This window comes from Bubalus bubalis, chromosome 9, assembly GCF_019923935.1.
Source record: "Bubalus bubalis isolate 160015118507 breed Murrah chromosome 9, NDDB_SH_1, whole genome shotgun sequence".
Lineage (NCBI taxonomy): Eukaryota > Metazoa > Chordata > Mammalia > Artiodactyla > Bovidae > Bubalus > Bubalus bubalis.
In genome coordinates, this window is record NC_059165.1 from 94,378,770 (window position 1) to 94,405,447 (window position 26,678).

The 26,678-nt window shown below is 53.3% G+C and overlaps 2 protein-coding genes across 5 annotated transcripts in view; one reads left to right on the top strand and one right to left on the bottom strand.

Moving 5' to 3' along the window:
• Positions 1-14,995, top strand: part of FBN3 (fibrillin 3) — a 70,073-nt gene extending 55,078 nt beyond the window's left edge. Inside the window, exons 53-63 of the mRNA XM_044948078.2 lie at positions 129-263; positions 421-546; positions 1,643-1,849; positions 2,660-2,785; positions 3,365-3,487; positions 3,659-3,775; positions 7,797-7,925; positions 8,016-8,135; positions 10,052-10,286; positions 10,845-10,995; positions 13,308-14,995. Coding sequence (XP_044804013.2) covers positions 129-263; positions 421-546; positions 1,643-1,849; positions 2,660-2,785; positions 3,365-3,487; positions 3,659-3,775; positions 7,797-7,925; positions 8,016-8,135; positions 10,052-10,286; positions 10,845-10,995; positions 13,308-13,640 — 1,802 coding nt within the window. The 3' untranslated portion in view covers positions 13,641-14,995. The remainder of the gene's footprint in view (positions 1-128; positions 264-420; positions 547-1,642; positions 1,850-2,659; positions 2,786-3,364; positions 3,488-3,658; positions 3,776-7,796; positions 7,926-8,015; positions 8,136-10,051; positions 10,287-10,844; positions 10,996-13,307) is intronic.
• Positions 14,996-16,046: 1,051 nt separating this feature from the next.
• CCL25 (C-C motif chemokine ligand 25) lies at positions 16,047-19,606 on the bottom strand. Of its 4 annotated transcripts, none has more exons than XM_044948079.1 (6): positions 19,478-19,606; positions 19,199-19,316; positions 17,391-17,508; positions 17,165-17,301; positions 16,715-16,834; positions 16,047-16,260 (listed from the first exon to the last, which is right to left on the bottom strand). In XM_044948079.1, exons 2-6 carry the CDS (start codon positions 19,269-19,271, stop codon positions 16,187-16,189), a joined length of 522 nt encoding a protein of 173 aa, XP_044804014.1. In that variant the 5' UTR covers positions 19,272-19,316; positions 19,478-19,606; the 3' UTR covers positions 16,047-16,186. The 4 variants fall into 4 exon arrangements, with proteins under 4 accessions (XP_044804014.1, XP_025149170.2, XP_006046796.3 ...); XM_025293385.2 differs by having other exon boundaries at positions 16,047-16,449; XM_006046735.3 differs by having other exon boundaries at positions 16,115-16,446.
• Positions 19,607-26,678: the final 7,072 nt, after the last annotated feature.

The window sequence follows — 26,678 nt, forward strand, 5'->3', positions numbered from 1 at the left end:
TAGGGGAGGAACGGACAGTGGGCAGTGCTTTGGGGACCTCTCTGGGAGGCCACTGGAGGGTGGGAGAGTCCAGATTTTCACAGCCTGGAGCTGAGCCATGAGCATCTTCGATCCATGGTCACCCACAGATGTGGACGAGTGTGCAGACGGTGAGCAAGACTGCCACGCCCGGGGCATGCTGTGCAAGAACCTTATTGGCACTTTCGCCTGCATCTGCCCCCCAGGCATGAGGCCCCAGCCAGGCTCCGGGGAGGGCTGCACAGGTACAGAGGGCTTCCCCAACCCATCCCATCACAGACAAGAGAGTTCAAAGCCAGAGGGCATCGGGCAGGCAGACATGGACCCTGGAGGTGGAGGCCAGCTCTGGGGACTCTGGCCTCCCTGCCTCCCTGCCAGCCTGCCTTATGCCTCCCGCCTCAGATGATGATGAATGCCGTGCCCAGCCCAGCCCCTGTGCCAACGGCCGCTGCATCAACACTGTGGGCAGCTTCCACTGTGACTGTGATGAGGGCTACCAGCCCAGCCCCAGCCTCACCGAGTGCCAGGGTGAGCGTGACAAAGTCCCAGTATGGCACCACCACCTGGGAGTTTCCTGAGGTGGGGACAGGGTTGTGGGCACTGAGGGGGTTACCCAGCCAGTCCAGACACATGTGTTCATCGCACTCCCCCAGCTTCCCTTCGTCCCATCAGTCACCCCCCCGAAAGATGAGGGCATGTCCCCACTGCCCTATCATTATACCCAGGAAGAGGCCCTCCCCAAGTTCACCACTTCATGGGGCTAAACCTGGAGGGCGACCCAGTGGTACCAGGTGTCCAGGCGACTTATCTGTCCTGCTCCCCAGTGTCCTTGTCGCCTTCTCTCTCCATACTCTCTGCTCCTAGAGCACAGTCTCCACCCCTCAGCTTCAGGCCAAGGGGGTGTATCCAGTTGCCTCCCGTACCACCCCAGCCTCCACGCCCCCCAGATGCAGCTCACCCCAGAACAAGTTCAGTACCTGCTCCCTGAACCCCATCTCAGTGATGCCCTGCTTCCCACCCAGACCCCCAAGCCAGCCTCCCCAAGTAATCTGATGACCTTCTCCCCACCTCCGTGGACATCACCTCTCTGCTCTGGCCCCACTGTCTATCCTGGAGGCCGCAACCTTTTGCCTCCACGCTACCCCTTGACCATCCGTTCTCCCTGCGGCCAGAGGGATGCTGCCGTTTGACCTCAGGAAGCCGCCCACATCTGCAGCCCAGGGGGCTACCCCTCGGATTTGGGGTCTCTAGTTTCTGCCACAATCCAGCCCCAGCCGCCAAAGGGCGTTTCACAGCGCTAGGCCAGGGCGAGAAGGGGGCGGGCAGACTTCCCTGGTGGTCCCCTGGTTAAGACTCCACGCTTCCACTGCAAGGAGCTAGGGTTTGATCCCTGGTTGGGGAACTAAGATCTTCCATGCTGCGTAATGCACCCGAAGCGGGGGAAAAAAAACCACAGTGCTGGGCGACCACAGTTTAGAAGCCGCCACGCAGTGGACATGCGCAGTTGTGTTGGAGATGCTGGAACCTATGCGTAGATTCTCAGCACCGCCAATGCCCTTGGGGAAGGGGAACCTGGATGGATGGCTTGTTCCTCCTGCCCGTCATCTCCACCTGTTCTCCCCAGACATCCGGCAAGGGCCCTGCTTCTCTGAGGTGCTGCAGGCCACGTGCCAGGCTCAGTCCAGCAGGGGCGAGGCGGTCACCAGGGCCGAGTGCTGCTGCGGGGGCGGTCGCGGCTGGGGCCCCGGCTGCGAGCACTGTCCGCTACCCGGCACGTCTGCCCACCGGAAGTTGTGCCCCCACGGCTCGGGCTACACTGCCGACGGCCGAGGTGGGTACTGTTCTCTGTCGTGTGCCTGTGCCGCAGCCAGTGTTAGTGTGTGTGAACCAGTGTGTATGCATCTATGTGCCGGCGGGTGGGTGGACCAGTGTGAACCACAGCCCGTTCGTCGCTCTGTGGGTGTGTGTGCGTGAACTTGGGTGGATGGGTGAGCAGGTGTGTGAACCAAAGTGTGTGTGTATGTGTGTGTGTGTCCTTTGTTCTGGGTGTGTGGGGGCTCCTTAGTGTGTGAGAGTGTGTGAGCTGGTGTGCATCTCCTATGAGTGCAAGCTAGTTGAGCATGTGAGCTGGTGTGTGTTATGTGTGCGAGCATGTTAGCATGTGTGTGTGCGTGTGCTGGTGAGAGTGGGGCTGGGTGGGGAGTTCACACCAGAAAGTGGATGAGAAGGAGCTGGTTTCAGGATTCCGATAAGCATCTGTGAGGATGGGCACATGTGTGAGCGAGTGTGCGTGTCTGACCCAGAGGAACCCATGAGTGTGTGCCCTTGTGATTCTGTAGGAGCATCTAAGCAGGTGACTGGCATGTCCGTCTCTGCTTCCATGTATGTGTCTGGGGGGTCCTGATGAGGTGTTGCTGGTGAGGCTGTGTGTCCCCCACCCTGAGGGTTCTCAGCATCCAGTAGGAGGAGCTTCATAAGCCTGAGTGTGGGGATCACAGGGACTGGGTCTCCAGCTCTGGGGTGCAGGGCGGGGAAGCAAGGGCTGGCCTTACCTCCTAGGGGAGTGCTGGTGGACCTGAGGGAGGTGGCGTGTCCCAGTGACCAAGGTGGGTAGCCCCAGCCAAGCCCTGCTTGTCCTCAGATGTGGATGAGTGCCGTGTGCTCCCTCACCTGTGCCCTCACGGTGAATGCATCAATAGCCTCGGCTCCTTCCGTTGCCACTGCCAGGCTGGGTACGCGCCTGACACCACTGCCACAGCCTGCCTAGGTGAGCCCCCCGCCCCTTTCTCTGAGCCTCTCCTTACAGCACCTGGCACACACTTCCATGAAAAAACCAAGTCCAGAAAGCAAAGCAGCTTCGTTTCTTTCCTCCACCCCACTCTATTTGGGCCGCTTTTCTCCTGTTATTTGGTGCATCCTAAGATTTTCAATTACATTACATATTCAATTACATACAATTCAATTACATACAACCCCTGCAATTGTATAGCAGGGGTTCATCTAAATCAGGGTCAGCAAACTCCTGCCCAAAGGCTGAATCTGGCCCTCTGCTTGTTTTGTTAATAAAGTTTTATTGTCACACAGCCATGCCTGTTTGTCTTCTCACACTGTGGCTGTTTTTGCTGCTACAAAGGCAGAGTTGAGTAGTTGGAATTAAGACCACAAAGCCAAAAATATTTACTCTCTGGCTTTTTGCAGAAAAAAATGCTGGTTCCTTGGTTAAGCCCACAGATTCTGGTTGTCTAGGGTCTGGGAAAGAGGCCTCAACTGGGCCTGGGTGGAGAACCCCGCCCCTGAGTCCCCAGGAATGTCTGTCTGACCCTCCTGAGTGCTGTGTCCCGTCTAGATGTGGATGAGTGCAGCCAGGCCCCCACGCCATGTCCCTTCCTCTGCAAAAACACTGAGGGCAGCTTCCTGTGTGCCTGCCCCCGTGGCTACCTGCTGGAGGAGAACGGCAGGATCTGCCGAGGTGACATCCCTCTTCCCACACCCACGGCCCATGGGGCTCTGTCCCTGTCCTCCCCAGGGGCTCCCCCTCCCGCTGCATGGGGTGAGCTTCCGTCTCCAGGGCGTCTCCCCTGGGAAGCCCCCAGCCCCGGCAGGCCCTACCCTGAGCCCTCCGGGACCTTCTGTGTCACAGACCTGGATGAGTGCTCCTCCAGGCAGCACAACTGCCAGTTCTTCTGCGTCAACACCATTGGTGCCTTCACCTGCCGCTGTCCCCCCGGCTTCACCCAGCGCCACCAGGCCTGCTTTGGTGAGTCCCCTCAGCCCTCCCTGGCAGCATGACCCCAGCTTTCACCAGATAAGAAGCAAAGGCACAGTGTGGGCCAGATGTCAGGGACACAGGGGTGACCAAAGTGCTTGTTCTGTCGCTGTTTACATCCTAGTGGTGTCTTGGACCTCAGTCTTCTTCCTCGCCCTAGGAACCTAGGAGGCCACCCTCAGGAGTCTCTCTGACCTTGGCCCAGGACACCTACCCTCACCTCTGGTGTGCTGAGTCTATCCCTTAGGGCTTCTCCAGGCTGCTCCTAAAAGCCAAGGGGCTTATACAGTCCACACCCATCACTTCTTAGTGTCTTGTGACCTGGGAGAACCAGATCTCCCCCAAGGGCTGAGCCCAGTCACAGGTGGCTTTGTTTGGGCTCCCATGAACTCAACTAACAGATACTGAACACCTGTGTACTAGGCAGTGCTCTAGACCAGAAATCAGCAGACTCCAGCCCCCAGGTCAAGCCCAGCCCCCTGCTAGCTTTTGTCAATAAAGTTTTATTGGCACACAGCCATGCCCATTCATTTACATGTCTGTGGCTGCTTTTGCTACAACAGCAGAACCTAGTAGTTGCAACAGGGTAAATAATATTTCCTACCTGGTCCTTTACAGAAGCAGTTTGCTTCATCCTGTTCTAGACCCCAAGGGTATAGGACATGATTCAGTTATACATAGGGCAGTTAAGTCCCTAAGTTGTGCCCGACTCGTTTGTGACCCCATGGATTATAGCCCACCAAGCTCCTCTGTCCATGGAATTTTCCAGGCAAGAGTACTAGGGTAGGTTGCCATTTCCTTCTGCTGTTTCTGTCCCAACCCAGGGGTTGAACCTGCATCTCCTGCATTGGCAGGTGGCTTCCTTACACTGAGCCACCTGCCACACATGTAGTACACACATGTACACATGTACACCACATGTGTACGTATACACATATCTATTCTTTTTCATATTCTTTTCCCATATAGGTTATTACAGAATATTTAGTAGAGTTCTTTGTGAATATTTAGTAGGTCCTTGTTGGTTATCTATTTTCTTTATAGTAGGGTGTGTATATTCGGAGAAGGCAATGGCACCCCACTCCAGTACTCTTGCCTGGAGAATTCCATGGATGGAGGAGCCTGGTGGGCTGCAGTCCATGGGGTCACTAAGAGTCGGACACGACTGAGCAACTTCACTTTCACTTTTCACTTTCATGCATTGGAGGAAGAAACGGCAACCCACTCCAGTGTTCTTGCCTGGAGAATCCCAGGGACGGGGGAGCCTGGTGGGCTGCCGTCTTTGGGTTCGCACAAAGTCAGACACAACTGAAGCGACTTAGCAGCAGCAGCAGGGTGTGTATATTAATCCCAAACTCCTACTAATTCATCCCTCCCCCTTGCCTTTTCCCCTTCAGCAACCATAAATTTTTTTACCGTGTCTGTGAGTCTGTCTCTGTTTTATAAATAAGTTCATATACGTCATCTTTTTAGATTCCGTATGTAAGTGATATCATATGATATTTGTGTTTCTCAGTCTGACTTACTTCACTTAGTATGACAATCTCTAGGTCCATCTGTGTTGCTGCAAACAGCATTATTTCATTCATTGTAGTATTACTAACCACAGTCACCATGCTGTACATTACATCCCATGATTTATTTATTTTTAACTGGAAATTTGTACCTATGACCCCCTTAACACCTTTCACTCACCCCCCTCCCCCAAAACCCTTCTCTAACAACCACGAGTTTATTCTCGGTATCTGTGAGCTTGGCTTTCTTATTTTGTTTTTAGATTCCATATATAAGTGGGATCATATGGCATTTGTCTTTCTCTGTCCAACTGATTTCATCTTAGCAAAATACTCACAAGGTCCAACCAACCATGTTATCATGAACAGCAGGATCTCCTTTTTTACAGCTGAATAATATTCCATTGTACATATGTAACACATTTTTCTTTTTTCGTCTGTCTTGGACACTTAGGTTGTTTCAGCTCTTGGCTATTCTGAATAATGCTGCAATGATCATGGGGCTGTGGATGTCTTTTCGAGTTAGTGTTTTCATTTTCTTTGGATAAACACACCCAGAAGAGGAATCACTAGGAGGCCTACAATTTTAAAACAGAATTAATGACAAGCCTCATTGAAAGTGGAAATTTGAGCAAAGGTTTGAAGGAGGTGAGCCATGTGCATATCTGGTAAAGGAGTGAGCATTTCCAGCCACGAAATGACAGGCTTTCCCCTTTTTCTGTTGTTGTTGTTCAGTCACTTTCCCTCCTTCCTGAGGTGAGCACACTTAACGTGGCATCTGTGTGTGTGCAGCTGTACACGTGTGCACACAAAGGCTTAGAATACCCAATTCCTCCTGTACCCAAGACAGCTTCTAGGTTCCCACAGATATTTGCCTGGTGTCGAGAATCTTCATACTCAATGAAGAAGATGTGCTACATGTATGTGTATATATATGTGTGTGTGTGTGTGTGTGTATATATATATATAATGGAATATGACACAGCCATAAAAAAGAATGAAATAATGCCATTTGCAGCAACATGAATGGACCTAGAGACTGTCATGCTAAGTGAAGTCAGACAGAGAAAAGCATATACCATATCACATCACTTAACATGCAGAATCTAAAATGTGGCACAAGTGAACCTATCTACAAAATAGAAACAGGCTCTCAAACATAGAGAACAGATTTGTGGTACCCAAGGAGGATGGGGTGGGGGAGAGATTGATGGGGAGTTTGGGATTAGCAAATGCAAATTTAGTACAGAGAATAGATAAACATCAAGGTCCTATTGTATAGTGTAGGGTATTCAATATCCTATAATAAGCCATAATGGAAAAGAATGTGAAACTGAATCACTTTGCTGTATACAAGAAGCTAACACAACATTGTAAATTAACTTCATTTGAATAAGGTAAATTTTAAAAAATTAAAAAGTAAGGACTTTCCTGGCAATCCAGTGGTTCAGACTCTGTGCTTCCACCACAGGAGGTGTGGGTTCAATCCCTGATTGAGGAATTTAAGATTCCACATGCCACATGGTGTGGCCAAAAAAACATTTTTTTTAATTAAAAAAAATTTTTAAATGATAAAAGAATCTCCGAACTCAAGGAAGCCCAAATTAGGATTCCCCTAAGAAATGTGTGGTTCATTCTGCATGATCCTAGTCCCAGTGCAATTTACCACTGTGGGTCATGACCACCATGCCAATGTTGCCTGGTAACTAGGTTGTCTTGGCTCAGGCTGCCATGAGAAAGTATCATAGACTGGGTGGCTTAAAAAACAGACATTTATTGCTGGCTCTGGAGGCTGGAAATCTGAGATTAAGATCTGGTTGTGGTGAGGCTCTTCCTGGCCTCCTCACGTTGTGGAGAGAGAACAGGAGTAATCTCTCTGATGTCTCTTACAAGGGCACCAATCCCATCATGAGGGCCCCACCCTCATGACCTTATCTAACCCTAATCACCACCCAAAGGTCTTGCCTTCTAATACCATCACTCTGGGGGTTAGGGTTTCAACATGGGGATTTGGTGGTGGTGGTGGGGTGGGTGGGGACCCACACACATTCAGTCCATGACTCTGGCTGATATGCCACAATTTTCAGGTTTCCACGAGGACAGGGTGCAGTGGTTACCCCAGGTCATTTTCCCAGAGAAGGAAAAGGATCTTTGTTAATTTTATGTTGAGCACTGTCCCAGTGCTTAATGTGATTAGATTAATTTAATTCTTATAAACACAATGAGGTAGATATTATCATCTCTACACTACAGCTGGTAAAGCTGAGGCACGGAGAGGGTAAGTCAGTTGCCCTAAGTCACACAGCGTTGAGGTGGTAGAGAGTCAAACGAAGTCCTATTTGTGTATGATCTCAAATGTTAGTGACGTTTCTGTGAAGTGGGCACTGTTCTGGATCTCCTTTCACAGTGGGGGAAACTGAGGCCTCAGAGAGGTTAAGGTATGTCTGGAACAGTTGATCAGGTGTTGCCCCTACCACCCTATTCTCTGTCCTCTGCAGACAATGACGAGTGCTTGGCCCAGCCTGGCCCATGTGGTACCCGTGGGCGCTGCCACAATGCCCCAGGCAGCTTCAGCTGTGAGTGCTATCAAGGCTTCACCCTGGACAGCTCCGGTCATGGCTGCAAAGGTAGAACTGGGCTTGGATGAGGTCTAGGCCCTCGGGGGTGGCCCTGGGGGCTGCCTGGCCAGACTCTTGTCCTCTTTCTCAATCTCACAGACGTGGATGAATGCAATGGGCCTCATCGCTGCAAGCATGGCTGTCAGAACGAGCTGGGGGGCTATCGCTGCAGCTGCCCCCAGGGCTTCACCCCACATTCCCAGTGGAGCCAATGTGTAGGTGAGTGGGGGGCCTGGGAGGAAGCTGACCCCCAACTAGAATCTGTCCAAACTTGGTGACTGGGAACCACTCCCAGGGCAGGATGCTGTGATAAGCAAGACTACCTAAAGGTCTGATGGGCTGGTTTAGAAGTTAGTTGAGTTCCCTGCTGCTGGAGAGGCTAGGGAGTCAGGGGTCTGCAGAGCCAGGGTGGCAGAGTGGTAGTCATTTCTCAGGGAGTGATAGTCTGGAGAGCTCAGCGGAGAGTCTGAGATGTGCCTATGATCACTGAGAAAGTGTGCTGGGATTGATTAGTAATGTCTGCCATGGATGTGGCAATGGAAATGGGTGTGTGTATGCTACATCTTTTGTCGTACCTGTTGCAGACGCCCTGAGTTTGAGGGACTAGTCTTCTGCCTTCCCTCCAGCCTTCCTCACTGCACACTGTTCTTTGCTGCTCCCAATAACAGCATCATCCTCAGCTCTCCTCTTCCTTCTCCCCTGCAGTCTAGCCTTTACATTCTACCCACGTGGGGATCACTCTCCTGTGACCTCTCCATCACCTTTCCTTGGCCTTTGCCTTCCACCTCCTCTGCTCTGGGTATCACTGTCTGCCCCTCCCGGACTCTCCACTCACTGTGACAGCTTTCTCTGTCCTGCCACTACCTCCAGCACTGCCTTCTCTCTGGCTCCTCCTCCTGCCCCTCCTGGTGGGTCCTCAGCTAAGTTCTCCATCTTTTGCCCTGTCTCACGTGTTTGTTGTCCCCTGGGAGCCCACAGGTCATCGCCTCGTTGGCCAATCCCCGTTTCTCAGCCTGTCTCCTGCTCTGCATACTTACTCATTCATTCCTTTGGCAATGGTATGCCCTGGACCTGCCTTATTCAGGCCCTATGGATGCAGAAGTGAGCTGAGATCAGACTCCATTGCTGCCCACTTGTTGTCCAGTCTCGAGGGGGAGACAGGGATCAATTATGTCAGTGGTTCTCAACCAGGTGCCATTTCGAAGTGTCTTGGAGATACTTTTGATTATCACAACTGGGCGCTGGGTGCTCCTGGCTTTTAGTGGGTGGACAGCCACCCAACACAGAGAATGAAATGGCCTCAAACCACAGTAGTGCCAAGGGGGGAAATCTGTTCTAAGAACATGCCACTATTTAGGAATTCCTGGGAAGTTTTTTGGTTTTGGGTGTTTTTTTTTTTTTTTTTTTTTCTCTTTCTCTTTTTCCAGCCACACTGCCCAGCATTTGGGATCTTAGTTCCCCAACCAGAGATCAAACCCATGCCCCTGTAGTGGAAGCATAGAGTCTTAGCCACCAGTCCACCAGGAAGTCCCTAGGATTCCTTGGAAGTTTTGAGAAATGCTTCAAAGGAGAATCACGGGATCTGGGGTGGGGAGGTGAAGTATAGGGGCCTACAGACCTAGTCTGAGGACTCACAGGGAGCTTGATGGAGGCTTTTTTTTTTTAATAGCTTTATTAATTTATTTATGGCTATGATGGGTCTTCATTGCTGTGCAGGCTTTTCTCTAGTTGCAATGAGTGGGTTCTTGTTGCAGTGGCTTCTCTTGCTGCAGAGCATGGGCTCTAAGGCCTGCAGGCTTCAGTAGTTGCAGCACATGGGCTCAGTAGTTGCAGTTCTGGGGCTCTAGAGCACATAGGCTCAGTAGTTGTGGCACACGGGTTTAGTTGCTCAGCCATATATGGGATCTTCCTGGATCAGAGATCGAACCTGTATCCCCTGCATTGGCAGGCAAATTCTTTACCACTGACCCACCAGGGAAGCCCCCCTATGGAGGTTTCGACATTGGTCTTGGGCTTGAAGAAGGAGCTGGAGTTGCTTCATGGGGACGGGAGCAATGCAGGTGGAGGGCTCAGGAGATATGAAGGTGGCCCCCCGCCCCCCACCTCCCACCGTATCTCCCCCTCCCCATCCACAGATGAGAACGAGTGTGTCCTGTCACCCTCGGCCTGCGGCAGTGCCTCCTGCCACAACACGCTGGGTGGCTTCCGCTGTGTCTGCCCCTCGGGCTTTGACTTTGACCAGGCCCTTAGGGGCTGCCAGGACGTGGACGAGTGTGCGGCTCGGAGTGGCCCCTGCAGCTACAGCTGTGCCAACACCCCCGGTGGCTTCCTGTGTGGCTGCCCTCGAGGCTACTTCCGGGCTGGGCAAGGGTGAGGGGCTTGAATGGAGTGAACCCAGAGCCCCCCATACCCCGGGAGTGCACACACACTTGAGGCCCCACATGCAGGCAGGTATATACATGTACGCTGAGAAAGGGTGCAGAGGCCCAACAACACCTGTGGATGTGCATACACAAGCTCACACCCCACTGTAGTGTGTCATTGTCCTGTACACCTTCATGTGCTCAGTGCTAATATACTCGAGTGTGCACAGGGCTCACACCTATGCCAACATGCCTCGGTACCCTTGTGCATTCCTGTATCCCAGTGTGCACATGTGTGCAAGCTCATGTTGACAGGGTGCATGCAGGCTCACACACACACACACGGGTACACTCGGGTGTATATTCACACCTCTGCGTGCACGCAGGTTCACACTCACAGCCACATAAGTCAGGGAATGCACACACACATGTAGGTGCATGCAAAGACGCACTGGCACACTCATCCTCGTCCCCATGGGCAGTGTGGCTCCAAATGGAGTGTGGGGGGTGGGGTGGCTGGGGATGTCCCACCAGCCTGACTCACCTGCCCTCTGTCCTGGCCAAGGCACTGTGTCTCTGGCCTGGGCTTCAGCCCCGGATCCCAGGATGCCCCAGATGAGGGGGAGCCACTGTCACCTGAAGCCTGCTACGAATGCAAGATCAACGGCCAGCCTTCTCGTGACCGGCCACGGCGCAGCGCTCGTAGGGACCACCAGGTGCCACAGGGGGTGCACTGGGCATGGGGAGCAGCCAGGGGATGGGCAGAGATGAGCACAGACTCCAGGTCACAGCTGTCCCCCGTGTCATGGTGCCTGCCTGCATCTTCCTGTACTTTCTCAGCCCAAGGATTCCCCTTGGGAGCTCTCTGGGGGACACAGGCCCCCCAAACACCCCAACTTGCTCCCACTGACAAGTCAGACCCCTCCCACACAGACCCTGGGTGTAATGCCTCCCAGGGATCCTTTCCATGGCACTTGGATGCAGGAGAAATGTCTTGAGCCCCCAAACCTGCCTATGCCCTGGGACTTTTCACCTGTCACCTCCTGGCAGGGACAGCCCTCTCTCAGAGTCCCTCTGGGTTTAAGCACCAATAACCCTCATAATAGCCAGCTTAACCCCTTCTTCCCTTCCCCTCGTTCAGACCCTCTGCCTCTGCACCTCTTTCCAGTACCCATGATGCTCCTGGAACTATGCCCAGGCCTCCTGAACCCTTCTTGTCTCTGGAAATTGCAAGGGTCTCTCCCCACTCCCCACTACACTCTCAAGAACAGCAGAGCAGTTCTGCAGTTTAGCCTCTCTGTCCCCTGGGGCCACTCCAGCCATGGCCCTGACCCCACCAGGGCCCTTTGTAAGGAGGATGTTTTTGTCACAGATTCAGCTTGCTTGTCCTTCAGCTGAACAGTCTCTGAGGCCACTTCTGGCCAGTCTTGCCACCATCCCCTCTAAGGCATCTGAAAGCTAAGCATTTGTTGAGCACCTGCTGGATACATGTGCTGCTCCAAGCACTTCCTTTGCTTTTCTTTCTAGTTGTTGTTTTCCCCTTTCTGGGAAAAACCATGTGGGTATATGCCCAGGAGGCCTGGGCATAGTTCCAGGAGCATCATGGGTACTGGAAAGAGGTGCAGAAGCAGAGGGTCTGAACGAGGGGGAGGGAAGAAGGGGTTAAGCTGGCTGTTTTGAGGGTTATTGGTGCTTAAACCCAGAGGGACTCTGAGAGAGGGCTGTCCCAGCCAGGAGGTGACAGGCAACAAGGCATTTGTTGCCATTATTTTTGTAAGATTCACAGGGATAAGGCCCAGTGTGTCGGTTTTGCCACTGTTTCACCAGCCCTTGGAACTAAGAGTGACTGGAGTGGTTATCAGGGCTTCTAGCATGGACCCAAGCAGATGTAGGCAGAAGCAGGCTGGGTCTTGTGGTTTTACCTGCAATACCCATGGACTGCCAGCAGGTGTCACTAAGAGTGCATGTCTAGCAGCACTCCTGGTGAAGGGCTAAATCTCTGGAACTGAAAGGCGGGGGAAGGGGGGTCATGTACAGGAATAGCTTTCACTTTCAGGCAACAGCAAAACACCCCCATCAGCATGTAAATTAGGCAGAACAAACAGCTCTGCCCAGAGCAAAGGAGACGAAAACACAGATAACCTCCTGTGGGATTGGACACATCACCCAGCCAGGGTCAGCCTGCCATTGAGGTTTGCTGGCTTATTCAGGGGTCCTGTCTGGCTGCCAGGGCCAGGAAGCTTTCAGAGGAGCTTAGATAAAGAGGGTTTTGTCATCTGCACACAGCGGGGCTCTCAGAGAGCCCAGATGCAGGAAGTGCAGCGGGCCTCCGGAACTGGAGTGATGCTGGGCAGCACTTCTGTCTGGCTCCTCTGTGTCTCTGTCACTGTGTGTCTGGGGCTGGCTCTTGCTGCAGTGCCCATGGTCATAACTCTAGCCACCCCAGACAGAGTCTTTTCCAATGAGTTGGGAACATCAGATGTTCCAAAACATCAGAGTCTTCTCCAATGAGTTGGCTCTTCACATCAGGTGGCCAAAGTATTGGAGCTTCAGCTTCAGCATCAGTTCTTCCAATGAGTATTCATGGGTTGATTTCCCTTAGGATTGACTGGTTTGATCTCCTTGCAGTTCAAGGGACTCTCAAGAGTCTTTTCCAGCACCACAGTTGGAAAGCATCAATTCTTTGGTCTGGGTATCTGACGGGGAATCCTCTATTTCTTCCATCCAGACTGGCAGGGATCCAAGTAAGGTCCCTCGGTCGAAACAAGGGGTCTGAAGTCAGCCTGCCTCCCGCTCTTTGCTTTCCACCTGGGAACCAACCTCCACCTTCACCCTCTGTCTACAGCCCAAGCTGACCATTGACCTTGTGGGTGGAGGGCTAGACAGAAGTCAAGGGCATTGAGTGGTCGTTTTTTGCTCCACTTTAGAGATTGGCTGAAAGTCTCCTCTCGGCCCCTTGCCTCCCCCATACCCCTGCATTCTGATTTCTCCAAGCCCCTGCCATCATCCACCTGGTCTTTCTCCCCAGGAGACCCTGGCCAGCCTTGACACAGAGGCTCCGCTGACCTTGGGACTGAACCTCTCCTGTCTGGGCCAGGCCCAGCATATCTTAGAGCTGAGGCCAGCGCTGGAGAGCCTGGGGGGCCGCGTCCGCTACGTCATTGCCCGCGGCAACGAAAGAGGCTTCTTCCGCATGCATCATCTTCATGGTCTCAGCTCCCTGCAGCTGGGGCGCCGGAAGCCAGGGCCTGGCACCTACCAGCTGGAGGTTGTGAGTGTGGGCGAGCCCTGGGGCACCCAGCCAGAGGGGCGGCCAGGGGGCCGAGCCTTGCGGCTGAAGGTGCAGTTGCAGCTGCTATAATCCGGGGGTTCCCACACCTCCCACCTGGCCCCAGGCACCCCCTGCAGCCTGATTTTCAGACTCACCACCTGGGCACTGCCCCACCCCTGCTTCCTTCCATGGGGTTTTGGGGAAACTGATGTCACTCTGTTTGCTATGACCCACCCCCGCCCCGGGAGACCCTAGTGACAAGCCCTGGACTCGATGGGCCCCAGGGTCCCCATGTGGTCCTCCTCTCCAGAGGTGGGAAATTTGGAAGGCGGGAGGGTTCGATCCCCTGCAGCAATGGCCGACCAGGTGGAACCCCAAAACTCAGGAAGAGTGAAGTGCTATCCTCTGACCTCAAGCGAGCCCAGCCTCTACCCGAGGGACCCCAACACTGTTTCCTGGAGACAGCTGGCAGCCGCAGCTGTGTGCCCCCTCCACTTCTACAGCCAGGGTCCAGGAGGGCCCTGGGTTTCACTGTATCTGGTCAATCTCAGGCTGAAACTTCTGCACTGCAGGGGGGGCTGGCCCCCAGGGGGTCGGGAGGACATGGGAATGGGTGGTTGGGGTGGGCCTAGGGCTCGTCCTTTCCAGCAGAAGAGCCCTTGGGGCCCCAGGCCAGTCACTGATGTGCAGCCATGTTCATCATCCCCACGGGGAACTGGGCTAAGGTTCTGAGGATACTTTCATATCAGAAGCAGAGACAACAATAAAGTTATTTTGGGTTAAGTATGTCCCTTGGCAAGTTCTGGCAGTGGAAGCTGTTCTTGGCAGGGCCAGGCGGGGCTTATGAGGAGGGGACCAGGAGGGCAGCAGCTTTGGGAAGCATGAGCTTCTGCCCCAGGCTCCAAGGAGGAAGGGTGTAGGTGAGATGGGTGAAGACCAACGCTGCATCTTGGGGCATCATCCCAGGGTGCAGGTAGGTTCTGCCAACTTTAGACCCAGGAGTTTTGGCACAAAGTCAGGCTGCAGTGCTAACCACTGGTTCCCTCGTGGGTTTACCATCACTGATAATAATGACTCATGAGCTCAGATGACATATTATACTAGGCACCATTCTAAATATTTTACGATTACTGACACATTTGGTCCTTCTTACTGAGTCTAAGCTCGCACACTGCTCGCTGCACGACAGGCCGATAAACTGGGAGATGAGTTGTTGGGGCAAAGAATAGCGACTTTATTCGGAGAGCCAGCAAACCGAGAAGATAGTAGACTTGTGCCCCAAAGGACTGTCTTGCCTGAGTTGAATCCAGGCTTCTTTTATACTAAAAGGGGAGGGTGTGAAGTCAAACCAATTTCCTGGTTCCCGTCAGCCTCCAGAAGGGAGGGGACATGTTAATTTCTTCCTTCCTGCAGTCATTCACAGATGGGCCTGGCCTGGATGCCTCCTGTAAGCTAATCAAAGGTATTTTAGGTTTGTGCTCATTACCTGGGAAGCAACGTTCCCAAGATAGGCCATTATGTATAATTTAAGCTTACAGGCAACATCCCTTAACTGATTAACTTGAAATAGGATACAAAAGGTTCTTCCCTGTTACATTTATACGCCCGTGGAATAAATACTGCTACTCTCATCCCCATTTTACAGATAGGAAAACTGAGGCTAAGAGAGATTAAGCAAGCTGACCAAGGCAACACCAAGGTACAGATAGAAGAACCGAGTTCAAAGTCAGGGAACCATGCCAGGTTGGGCTGGATCTCCTGAATTTGATGGCCAAGCTCAATGAACTCATCATGTTAAGGTCAAGCTTGTGCAGGCACTTTGATGTGTAACAAACAATAGCATATTTAGTCCCCATGAACATGTATGAGGCAGGCAGTGTTACCACCTCTGTTTGGGAAACCAAAGCTTCGGGAGTTTGTGGAACCTGCTCCGGGCACCCACACAGTGTAGTGGGACCGGGACATTCTGCCAAGTCTGCACCTTGGCCCCTGGCCACTTATTGTCCTCTAGGGATGGTGCATTTGGGTCTCATCTGGAACATCCTCAGTTATGGTGGAAACGGAGGCTGCACAGTTGGGTGGCTCGAGTCTGGGTGAGAGACCCAGGACCCCAGTGTGTGGCTCTGCCTTCTGCAGAACAGTCACTCGTGCCTGGCTACAGGGCTCTGTACTTATTCCAGTCCTGACTTATCAGGAGCCTCTGGGTCCCATCAGAGCATGCAGAGAACTCTGTCCATCACCCAGTCTCACTACAGCCCAGGGGTCTGGGCAGAGCTAGCATGCTGACCCCAGTGATGAGAAAGGAAGAAAGGGTGATGTGCTCAAGGCCACCACTGGGAAGCACAAGGCTGGACTCACACAGAACCTGCAGCCTCTCATACCAGTGCTTGGCCCTCCCAGCCTAAGAGCACAAATCTTGTGGTCAGAGGGCATCGTGTGGGTTTCAACACAGGCTAGAGGTTCGCACCGCATAATGAAAGTTGACGGAGACAAGCATGGCGTCCTACCAACAGTTTATTTAAAAGTTTTAGAAGCACGTCCTGGGGAGAACTGAAGCTCTGCAAGGACCCAGAGGGATGCGGGTAGGTGTGTCCCTGCAGGCAGGCAACGATCGTGATGGTTCTTTCCGAGAATGGTTACTCAGGCAGGTGTGACTCGTGTCTGGAGCAGGTGCGGGGCTTGAAGTAACAGGGCTCCCTGGTTCCAGTCGCTAGAGGATCAGGAGGTGGAAGGGGTGACAAGGAGGGACCCGGCACAGCCTCAGGTATGGGGGTTGAGATTTGCCCTGAAGGATAGAGGGGCTGGGGCAGTCAAGGCTGCAGAGTGACGATTGTGGCAGAGAGAGGTGCAGCCCATCTTGTGTGGGTAGATCCTGGAGTGGTGTGGGCTCACGGTCCTGCTGGAGGGATCAGAGGTGTTGGCAGGCGAGGAGGACTGGAGTGGAGTGAGGGGGGCCCTGCAGCTTTTGGTTCACATGCCTGGCATTTCATTACCCTGCTGAAGCCCCTCTGGACAGGGCAGGGTAATGATCAGCCCCCTAGGACCCGCCCATGTGAACCTGTGAGGCTGATCAGAGACCCCTCATTCCTCACAGCAGTGATGGGGTGGAGTTGGGGCTGGACGGAGGTGCGAGGGGAGGGGTGATCGTGTGACCAAGAGTCAACCTGGATTAGCAGTTGACAGGAGAGGAGTTTTCTTCTTGCTGTTTCTGGTGGGGCCGCTAAACCTTGACAATGGAAGTGTTGAGGTTCCAGAGCTCAATTTCCTCACCCCAGAGTGAGGGACTGTCAGAAGGCAAGAGAAATAGAAAAAGAGTGCCACCTATACCTTTTGAGCACCTGGATCCACCCAAACCTGAAGCCTCATGTTGGCTGGTTATTTGAGCCAATGAGTTTCCTATTTTCTTGAATTTTCCATCTCTAGCTATTGAAAGTGTCTTGACTTAAAACGCTGCACATTCCTTCAGCCTCCCACTTACCCGCCCCTGGCTCTCTTTTGGGGTGGAGGCAGCTGTCAGAGACTTGGCTGTTGTCCCCTCCTTCGAGAGTTGAGAAGTTCAGGGGCCACAGCTGGGAGGATGGACTTCTTAGATGCTGGCCTGGGGTCTCACCCACCTTGGAAGTTTCTCCTGGTGCTGTGGTGGTACTTTAACCGGCTCTTTTTCCGGGCATCCAAAATCTTCATCCCAGCCTGAACCCACCTGGCCCCTGGCCTCCCGCACACCATCTTGTTTTTCTGGGGTAAGAAGAATCTGCAAGGATGGGGATGCCCAGGTGAGGATGTAAGTGGAGAGGAAAGTTGTATGACAGCCCCCACGGACTCCCCCGCGGTCCCACTCACATCACAGCAGGCAGGTTGCAGCTCCCACTCACGTCCTGGCGATGGTAACTCTGGGCATGCCGCAGCAAGGATAGCCTGGCTCGGCGGTGGTAGGCCAAGCAGCAGTCCTCAAAGGCACCTGCGACCACACAGCCGCCCATAGGCTCAAGTCTGAGCACGTGCATGTACGGCGGCGCATGCACTCTGCAGGGCCATCCACAGACATGGCACCTACGTGCATGTGCGGCTCCGTATGCACCCTGCGGTTTCACAGGTGCCCTGCAGGGATGCCCCCATTGAGGTGTGCGGCCGCGCATGCAGTCTGCAGGGATGCCCACAGACGTAGTTATCGGCGCACACACACTGCAACCCTTCTAGGCACTGTGGAGGCCCAGGGACAGCATAGACAGTGAGGTGGCCGCTGGGCTTATCTTTGGCCCTTGACAAAGGGACAGCTGGCAGGAGTTGGAGAAGGCCCCGCAGGCCCCAGTTGGGAAGGGTCCAAGACCACGAAATAAATCGACCAAGGCCATTTCCACTCCTGCTCCAGTGCAGAGGGCAAGGAGTGGGTGCAATGCCCTGAGAAGAGGAGGGGGCGTGGTTGGAGGTGGAGGTGCCAACCTGGTGCCAGAAGTATCAGGGAGGATGAGAGGGTGGGATGAGCAAAGGATGAATTAATATGGAGACAGTGCTGGGCCTTCAAGTTCCTCTGGGATCCATCCCTCTGCCAATCCTTGCCTCCAGGGGCCACATCTGACTTCTGGGAGGGGCTCAGGGAGGACTTGAAGGCTCCCTCTATCCCCACCTTGACCCAGAAAGCAAGGAGCAGTGGAGTCAGATGGACGGTGTTGCAGTGCCAGGCAGGAAGCTCCCTGGGGCTGGGGGGCAACTCTGCCCGCAGGATCAAAGGGCCCAGGTTGGGCCTGGCTCCTGAAATGGGCCTCTTATTAGAGGACAATGAGAATGAGGCCCAGCCCCATCCTGGGCAAAGGCTAAGGTCTGCTGGGGCAGGGCTAGGGCCTCTCAGACCTATGAGGGGCAGGTGGGGCAGGTGGGTGGGGCCATGGGGCTTCCACTTGCCAGAGGTTCTGCTTGGCTACCTGCTGGGGCTCAGCTGCCTCCTCAGGCCCACAGGGATGGAGAAAACAGTGGCAGAGCTGAGGGACACTGGGTGGGGGGGCATCCGGAATGAACTTTGGTCCCCAATATCAAGTGCCTAATCTCGGGAGAGGAGGAGAGGAATTCCCCGTTAATAGCAGTAATGGTTATCATAGTAGCTGCCAGGCACTGGGCCAGGAGTATCCAATTGGATCCTCATGTTCCATCTCTGCAGTGGGAATTTGGAACCTCACTTGGCAGATGAAAAAACTGGGGTTCATAAAGGCCAGACCACACAGGTAGCCTGGGTGGGGGAAGCCAAGATGGAGACCCATTTTTACTGGGCTACCAGGCTCTGATCTCAACACCCCCTTTGCAGGCTCAGGTCACTGCAATGTGTCCTGGGTGGTAAGCAGCCATGGAGCCGTCTGTTCCCCATAGTTCCTGGGCTGGCTGGAGTTTGGAGGGATGCCTTGGGTCACGGACTGTGGGGGAGGCACCCAGAGGCTCTGGAAGGAGAGGCTGAGGACCATCACCTCCAAGGAGCTGCACAAATCGTGGGCGTTTTTGCATGCCTGGTGGGGGAGCTGTCCATCAGAGAATGGATTCAGTGCTGGTGGGATCAGGGGAGGTTTCTGGAGGAGGGGAGAAGCACATTGGTAGCGGGAGGCAAAGGAAAGATGGGGAGATGGGACTCCAGAGGAGGGGGGAGGGATGAACTGAGGCAGTACCTTGAGCGTGGACAGTGGGAGCCCAGGCAACTGCGAAGCAGGCCACCAGGCAGACCAGGAGCCACGGATTCATAGTGCAGGCTGGTCCTCCCCTTCTGGCACCTACCTTGAGGATTAACTGGGGAGAGCAGGTGGGTGGATGATGAGGACCCAACATGGACAGCGACAGGCACCAGGAGCACCCCCATCTCAAGCCAGGGCCCCCTGCAAGGGAGGCAGGTGGCATGGGATGGGGACAAGTGCTGCAGGGACCTGCTGCTGATCTTGGGGAGGACTCACCAAAGCCTATGGTGTCCCTGGAGCTGGCGCCTGCTGGAGTGGACCTGAGCTCTCCTGCCTGCCAGGCCAGCAGGCTTCACCCTTTATAGATGGAACCCCACCCTGTGGCTCCGCCCTCCCTCCTCCTCCCTGCCTCCCCTCCCACTCCACCTCCTGGCTTCTCCCTCCAGCCTTGCCCTCCTCTCTTCTCTCCATTTTTTCTAGCTCTTCTCTCCAATGTCATGATGCACTTGGCAGAAGTTGGGGGCCAGGGGCAAAAGGATCCAAATCAAAGAACTGGACAGGAAATGATACCTTCAACTAACTGCTTGGATGGGGGTGAGAGGTGGACAGGTGCAGGTGGACAGACTCAGCCTTGACCTTGGCCAGCCCCCCTGAAGGTTCACCTTCTCCCCCTCCAGGCCCCTTAGCCAGCACCCCGGCTTTCTCCCTGAAGGGCCTTTTCTCCTCATTCTCCTGGCTCCTTTCTTGCTGAACCTCAAGGTGGACCCTGGCTTCCCACAGGCAGGACTCAGGCTGCCTAGAGCAGGGGAGAGCCTTCATCTCTTCTCCCCACTCCCCAGCCACCTGTGCCCATGGGGCCTTGACTTTATCCCATTTTTCTCTTCTTCCATACAGTGGGGTGACTTATTGTGTCACAGAAAAACCCTGTTTTTTGAGAAGAGGCAAACCCACAGAAACAGAAAGTAAAATCAGCTGTCGCCATAGGCTGGGAGGAGGGGAGAATGGGGATGAGGTTGAAAGGAATGGTATAGATTTCTTTTTGCTCTGAAATTAGATGGTGGTGGTGGTGGAGGGACTCTGTGAATATAGTAAACAGCATGGAATGGTACACTTTGAATAGGTAATGTCTCATGCAAAAAAATAATAATAAAAAACGATAATCAAAAAAAGAAAAGAGTTTTGAGCCAGACTGAGGGCTAGCCCAGAAGCCTGCTTTCCAGATTACTCTGTGAAACTGCTCCAAAGAAGCAGGGTTTTCAGCGTAGTTTTGTGTCTTGTCAGAACAAAGAATGTCAAACAAGTCAGGGAGACATTTCTTCAAGGTCTCAGAACAGACGACGTTTGAGGCGAGTCAGTATGACCTTGGCACCTGTGAAGTAAGTCTTATTATCAGAGGAGGACCAGCACTGGCATCCCAGCAAAGACTTTAATCTTTATTTTGAACATGGACATCCTTGACTTCTGGTCAGTGCGTCCTCTTCTTTAATAAGTAAAGCAGATGTACAATGTAGGTTGATAAGCCACAAACAGGCTTTTTTAGTTAGCATCAAATTTAAGTTAACAGGGGGACTTCCCTGGTGGTCCAGTGGTTAAGACTCCAGCTCTCAATGCAGGGGACCTGGGGTTCGATCCTTGGTGAGGAATCTCAGATCCCCTCAAGGTGAGTGCCATGGCCTAAAAATAATAATAAAATTGAGGTTAACTCATGTATTAGCCACAATGACTTCTCTCTCTCCACATCTCTGTCTCTCTCTCTCTCTCTCTCTCTATATATATATATAATCTTTAACAGTGCAATATATGCAACTTGAGTTTCCCCGAATATTATCTTGAGAATAAGGACCACAATAATGTTATTTTGGAAGAAAATTGGGAGCTCCAGGAAACCACGCCAGCAGGCACTCACCTAGGAGATTCTTTTTTTCCAGGGTCAGCGTGGTCCACCCGGAACAGGGGGGTGAGGGTGGGGGCCGTGGGGGTTGAGGAGCGGCAGGTAGTGGGGAAGGGGACTCTGCAGAAACCTCACAGCTGATCGTCTGTAACCTTTTATTGTCGACTTCCTTAACTATATAGACCGTTCGGAGCATTTATGACACTCTCTACCCCTTTCTCATCTCTCCAGCTCCACCAGGAGACCCTGGCGGGGCGCCTCACCAACTCCCTGGGCCCGGTCGGGTGGCTAAATGGGTGGGGCTTGGTGCAGCCGGGCCTTGATTTGCACACTGAGCGCCGGGGCGGGGCTTTCTGATTGGGGCTGAGACCAGGGCGGTGCTTACGGACTCACAGGCCCGGAGACCAGCGGTCCCGCGCCGGTGGCGGTGGCCGCTCCCGGGGTAGGTGAGGCTGGTCCAGGACGCGGTTCCGCGTGGCTGCGAGCTTGGGGACGCGGCGTGGCGGGCCGGGGCCAGCCTCCCCGCTAAGACCTATCGTCCCTGCCTGCCCGGTCGGCGGGCAGCGGCCAAGACGTCGCGTTACTCAGTAGGGGCGGAGGTTCCCCGTGAGCAAGCCCACCTCCCCGCCGCTCACAGTTGGTCCCACCAGCAGCCTTAAAAGGGAGCAAGGGGTCTGAGGAACCAGCGCGCAGGGCATGCAGTTTTTGCACTCAAGTGTCTGAGCGGCGGACAAGATGCTTCAGGACTAAGGCTCCTGGGTGGAGACCTGGAGTTTCGAGGATCGCAGTTGCTGATTGTGGGGCCAGACCTCCACGGTCAGGGCTCGGCTGAGAAAGGGGAGGCCTGTGTTCCCGCAGCTCCTGGAGGTGGTCAGGGTAAACTGTCCCTAGCGAGGGGACCCTCTTCTCTGCATGTGTGAACACAGCGCAGAGGACAAAGCCGCCTCCTGCTCCCCAGTCCCCAGCTCTGAGCATGAGGCCGTTGTGAGTCACCGCCAGCCTGCAGCTGAGCCAAATTCAGGGACTGACCACACCCCAGGGTTCGCAGGACAGGATGCAGTGCAGGGTGAGCGGTAGGGGGCAGGGGCACAGCTCAGCGCACCTCTCGGATGGCCGGACTGCAGAATGGGGCAGCCAGGTGGCTGGGTGAAGGGAAATACCAACCACTGCCTTTGGGGTGAACTCCTCTGGGGGGTCTGGATACCCAGCTCACTCTCATTTCTCTGCTGGAAGACCTCCCAGGTGCTCCTAACAGTTGACCAATTTTACAGAGGAGCCTGAGGCTCTGAGAGACCCTTTTTCACCCTTTTTATTTTTTATTCTTTGGCCAGGAAAATCCGACTTTTATTTCTTAAATACTGTGAAGGAAAGGGGGCCATCTCCTAATGGAGGAAGGCCACTGAGCAGAGGCCTGGGGCTCATCAGGAAGGATCCTGGGTGGAGGGCCTCCTGCAGTTGCCTTTGCATCACACCTCCACCTCCAACTCCCCATGCTGCCTGCCTCCTGAACCTCTGGTGCCCCCGGGTCCTGGTTCAGGTGGCCTCTGAGAGAAGCCGCTGGGATGCCGTCCCCAACCCCCACCCCACCATCCTGACTCCACACACCAGACCCCGGGTATCCTGTCTGCCAGGCCTGGGCTCCGGTTGTACCCAGCTGCCTCTCACTCTGGTCCAGATGTACAGTGGTTGCCAGGCAACTGGAGGAAGGAAGGAAAAGTGCTGTTTTTTTTTGTTTGTTTGTTTTAAGGATGGCTTGCAAGCCTCTGGCCTGACTTTCAGGGACTTAGTTCCTTGTGTGACCCATTTTACTGTGTTCCCCATGTGGTTGGCCTGCCTCCTGAAAAGTCAGATTTGAAGGGCTTCCCTCCCCAGACTGACCAGCTGCCTCTGTGTTCCCGGGGACCTGGGCAGGGTACTCAGGCTACCACCACTGGTCGTGGCCTCAGTCCTTGTGTTTCTCCTACACCTACTGAACATGTGGGGGCTGGGGCAGCTGGGGCAAGGGTGATGCGGGGTGGGAGGGCGGTGGGTCCTGAGGAGAGGGTCCCATAGGGGTATGAGTCCCTCTTTGAAGATGCTGGGGCTTCCCTGATAGCTCAGTTGGTAAAGAAACTTCCTGCAATGCAGGAGACCCCAGTTCGATTCCTGGGTAGGGAAGATCCGCTGGAGAAGGGATAGGCTACCTACTCCAATATTCTTGGGCTTCCCTTGTGGCTCAGCTGGTAAAGAATCTGCCTGCATTGGAAGGGAAAGGCTACCCACTCCAGTATTCTGGCCTGGAGAATTCTATGGGGTCACAGAGTTGGACACATATGAGCAATTTTTACTTTGAGGATGCTGAGCTCCACTCAGCCCTTCCACACAGGTCTCTGGGCACCTGTTACATACCAGCCACATTCCCAGGGGTGACTGGAGTGAGCAAGCAGATGTCTCCCAGCCAGGAAGGGGGACGGCGATGTCACTGATCCTCATCAAGCACCTGTTTGGGGCCATTTGTTATTCATTCAACAAACAGGTGGCGAACACCTACTGTATGCCAGGCACTAGGCTGGGTGCCCTAGGTAAGCAGTGCAGAACAGACAGGTAGCAAGTTATGAAGCAAGATCCTTGGAGACAAGCATCACTGCTTCAAATCTGGAGGTGGCAGGAAGATGCCGGGGATGGGTTGGGCTCCTCTAAAGAGAGTGACTTGAGGTGACAGCAAATGCAATGGGATTAATATTTATCCCCACTGGACAGGAGAAAAAACAATCATCTGAGGTCTGGAGAGGTTGTTACCTGGCCAAGTAAGTGGCAGCCAGATTCCAAGTTGAGGTCTGACTCCTTCATGCCACATGTACTTTTTGGGAACTGTATTATGCATGTTTTTTTAATAATGTATTTTGTTTAACCCTATCTATCCAAGATAATGGGCTTCCCTGGTGGCTCAGTGGTAAAGAATCTGCCTGCCAATGCAGGAGACACAGGTTTGATCTCTGGGTTGGAGAGATCCCCTGGAGGAGGAAATGGCAACCCACTCCAGTATTCCTGCCTGGGGAAATCCCATGGACAGAAGGAGCTGGGCGGGCTACAGTTCATGGGGTTGCAAAAGAGACATGACTTAACGACTAAACAACAACAAGAAGCCAAGATAATATCATTTCAACATGCAATCAAAAAATTATTTATGAGATATTTTCCCTTTTTTGCATAGGAAGTGTTCAAGACATGGCTTATGGAAAAGTGTCAGTACACTGTAAGCGCTGAATAGCCACATGTGGCTGGTGTCGTCTTACTGGACAGTGCATTTCCAGCCACAGATCACGGTCAATTCAAAATTTTACACTGTTTCTTTTCTTTCATTTTCTATTGACTTTTTAAGGGCAGTTTAATTTTCCCAGCAAAATTGGAGAGAAGGTACAGAGATTTCCCATCCATGCCCTGCCCCACATTATCAACAGCCTGCATCTCAGGGGCATGTTTGTTACTGCCAATGGACCTACACTGACCAATCGCTATCGTCCGAAGTCCAGGGTCTGCATTCGGGTTCACGCCTGCTGTTGTACATTCCATGTGCTCAGTCACTCCAGTCGTGCCTGACTCTTTGCGGTCTCATGACTGCAGCCCACCAGGCTCCTCTGTCCATGGGATTTTCCAGGCAAGAATAGTAGAATGGGTTGCCATGCCCTCCTCCAGGGGATCTTCCTGAAAAAGGGAACAAACCTGCACCTCCTGCATTGGCAGGCGGATTCTTTACCATGAGCGCCACCAGGGAAGCCCTTGTACATTCTACATGTCTGGACAAAATGTATAATGACGTTTATCCACCATCATGGTGTTATACTGAATATTTCACTGCTTTAAAAACCTCTAGGCTCCCAGCATGTCTTTTTTATTCTGATGTTTTGACAGCTGGGGACTTGCTGATCCTGAAGGTACTACCCCTCCTAGGGCTAGCAGATTCCCAGAGATAGTAAATGGCCTCCTTTCAAGGGCACCTTTCATATGTAAACCAGCCAGTCCAGAGCCCATACCCTAACTCCCTCTTCTATCAGGCTCCCACACTCAGGGTCACTATTCTCCAGCCCGGGTCGCCCCAGGGCCAGGCAGTAGACAACTAGGGACAGGCTCTAGTCCCAGAGCCTGCTGAAATGATTCACACTAGCAAGTCCTAAGCCTGCTTACCCAGCCTCACTCAACCCTTCCCACAGAAATCACAATAATGGGGACTTCCCTGGTGGTCCAGTAGTTAAGAATCTGCCTGCCAATGTAGGGGACACAGGTTCCATCCCTAGTCTGGGAAGATCTGACATGTTGAGAAGCAACTAAGCCCACGTGCTACAACTACTGAGCCTGTGCTCTAGAGCCCGTGAGTGGTAATTACTGAAGCCCGTGTGCCTAGAGCCCATGCTCTGCACAAGAGAAGCCACAGCAATGAGAAGCCCCTGCTTGCTGCAACCAAAGAAAGCCCGTGCATAGCATCAAAGACCCAGCACAACCAAAAGCTGATTAATATTTTCAAAAATTGTGAGAGTGAAAAAAATAAAAATAAAATTGTGATAAAGACAGTTTGCTGCTCATAGATCCCAAGAGGAGGGGGCATAACACACCATGCGGGGAAACTTGGGGAAGCACCAGAGTCAGTAGGGAGACAGAAGGAGCAAGGAGAAAGCAGGGCCTTCCCTGGGGAAGGCCAGGCCAGGCAGGGTAAGAGATTTGGGACTGGCCAGTTTGAACACTCTCGGCTGGCCCCAGGGGCAGAGTGGCTCTCCCCGGTTGGCTGGTATAATACCTCTCCCTGGGGGAACTAGGGCAGGGGGATTTTGCTTCCCAGGAGTGTGAGAGCCTGACAACAGAGTTGCCTGGAGTCTGAGCTCTGGACTGGTTGCCCTGCATTGGAAAGGCTCGCTCCGTTACCTGCTATCTCTAGGGATTTCTGTAAGGGCAGTCTGTCCCAGATCAGCAAGGCTGGCAGATGTCAAAACATTATAAAACACAGAAAATAAAACCCACGATGAGTATGCTCATCACCTCTCTCCTCTCATCACCTGTCATCCCCTCTTGCCTGCTTCACAGCCACTCCTTTTTGGCAGTGGATGAATGCCAAGGACAGCCTTCAAGTCTCTCTGGTGTCTCTACTCTCCTGCCTCACTGTCCCCCATCACCTCCCACTTTTGGACTCCTGCCCTGGCTCCCACTGAAGCCTAACAGTGGCCCCTCACTCTTGGCCCCTTGCCACCTCTCCCCTAAGACTGTCACCTCCTTTGGCTTCAGAGACACAACCCATTTTGTGTCGATCATCATTGCTGCGTCAAGAGTGTTTTCCCAAGTTTTCGGCCCTGGTCCCTCTTGGAGAGGGGCTGAGGCCACACAAACCCTATGTTGGGATTCTAGCTGCTGACAGAAGGCTTTGAGGTGCCTTAAAGATCATATATCTGTTTGGCTGTGAACTTCTGCAACTCAAGACTCATTTTCCCTTTGAAGTAAGTACGTTCACTCGCTCAGTCATCTCAGACTCTTTGCAACCCCATAGACTGCAGCACACCAGGCTACCCTGTCCATCACCAACTCCTGGAGCTTACTCAAAATCATGTCCATTGAATCAGT

Coding starts and splice junctions, on each gene's coding strand:
- CCL25 (XM_044948079.1), bottom strand. CDS start 19,271: ATGAATCCGTGGCTCCTGGTCTGCCTGGTGGCCTGCTTCGCAGTTGCC. Junction 17,302..17,390: donor TGCAACCTGCCTGCTGTGAT/GTGAGTGGGACC, acceptor CCATCCTTGCAG/ATTCTTCTTACCCCAGAAAA. Junction 16,261..16,714: donor CCTGTCAACTGCTAATCCAG/GTTGACTCTTGG, acceptor CTGATCCTCTAG/CGACTGGAACCAGGGAGCCC.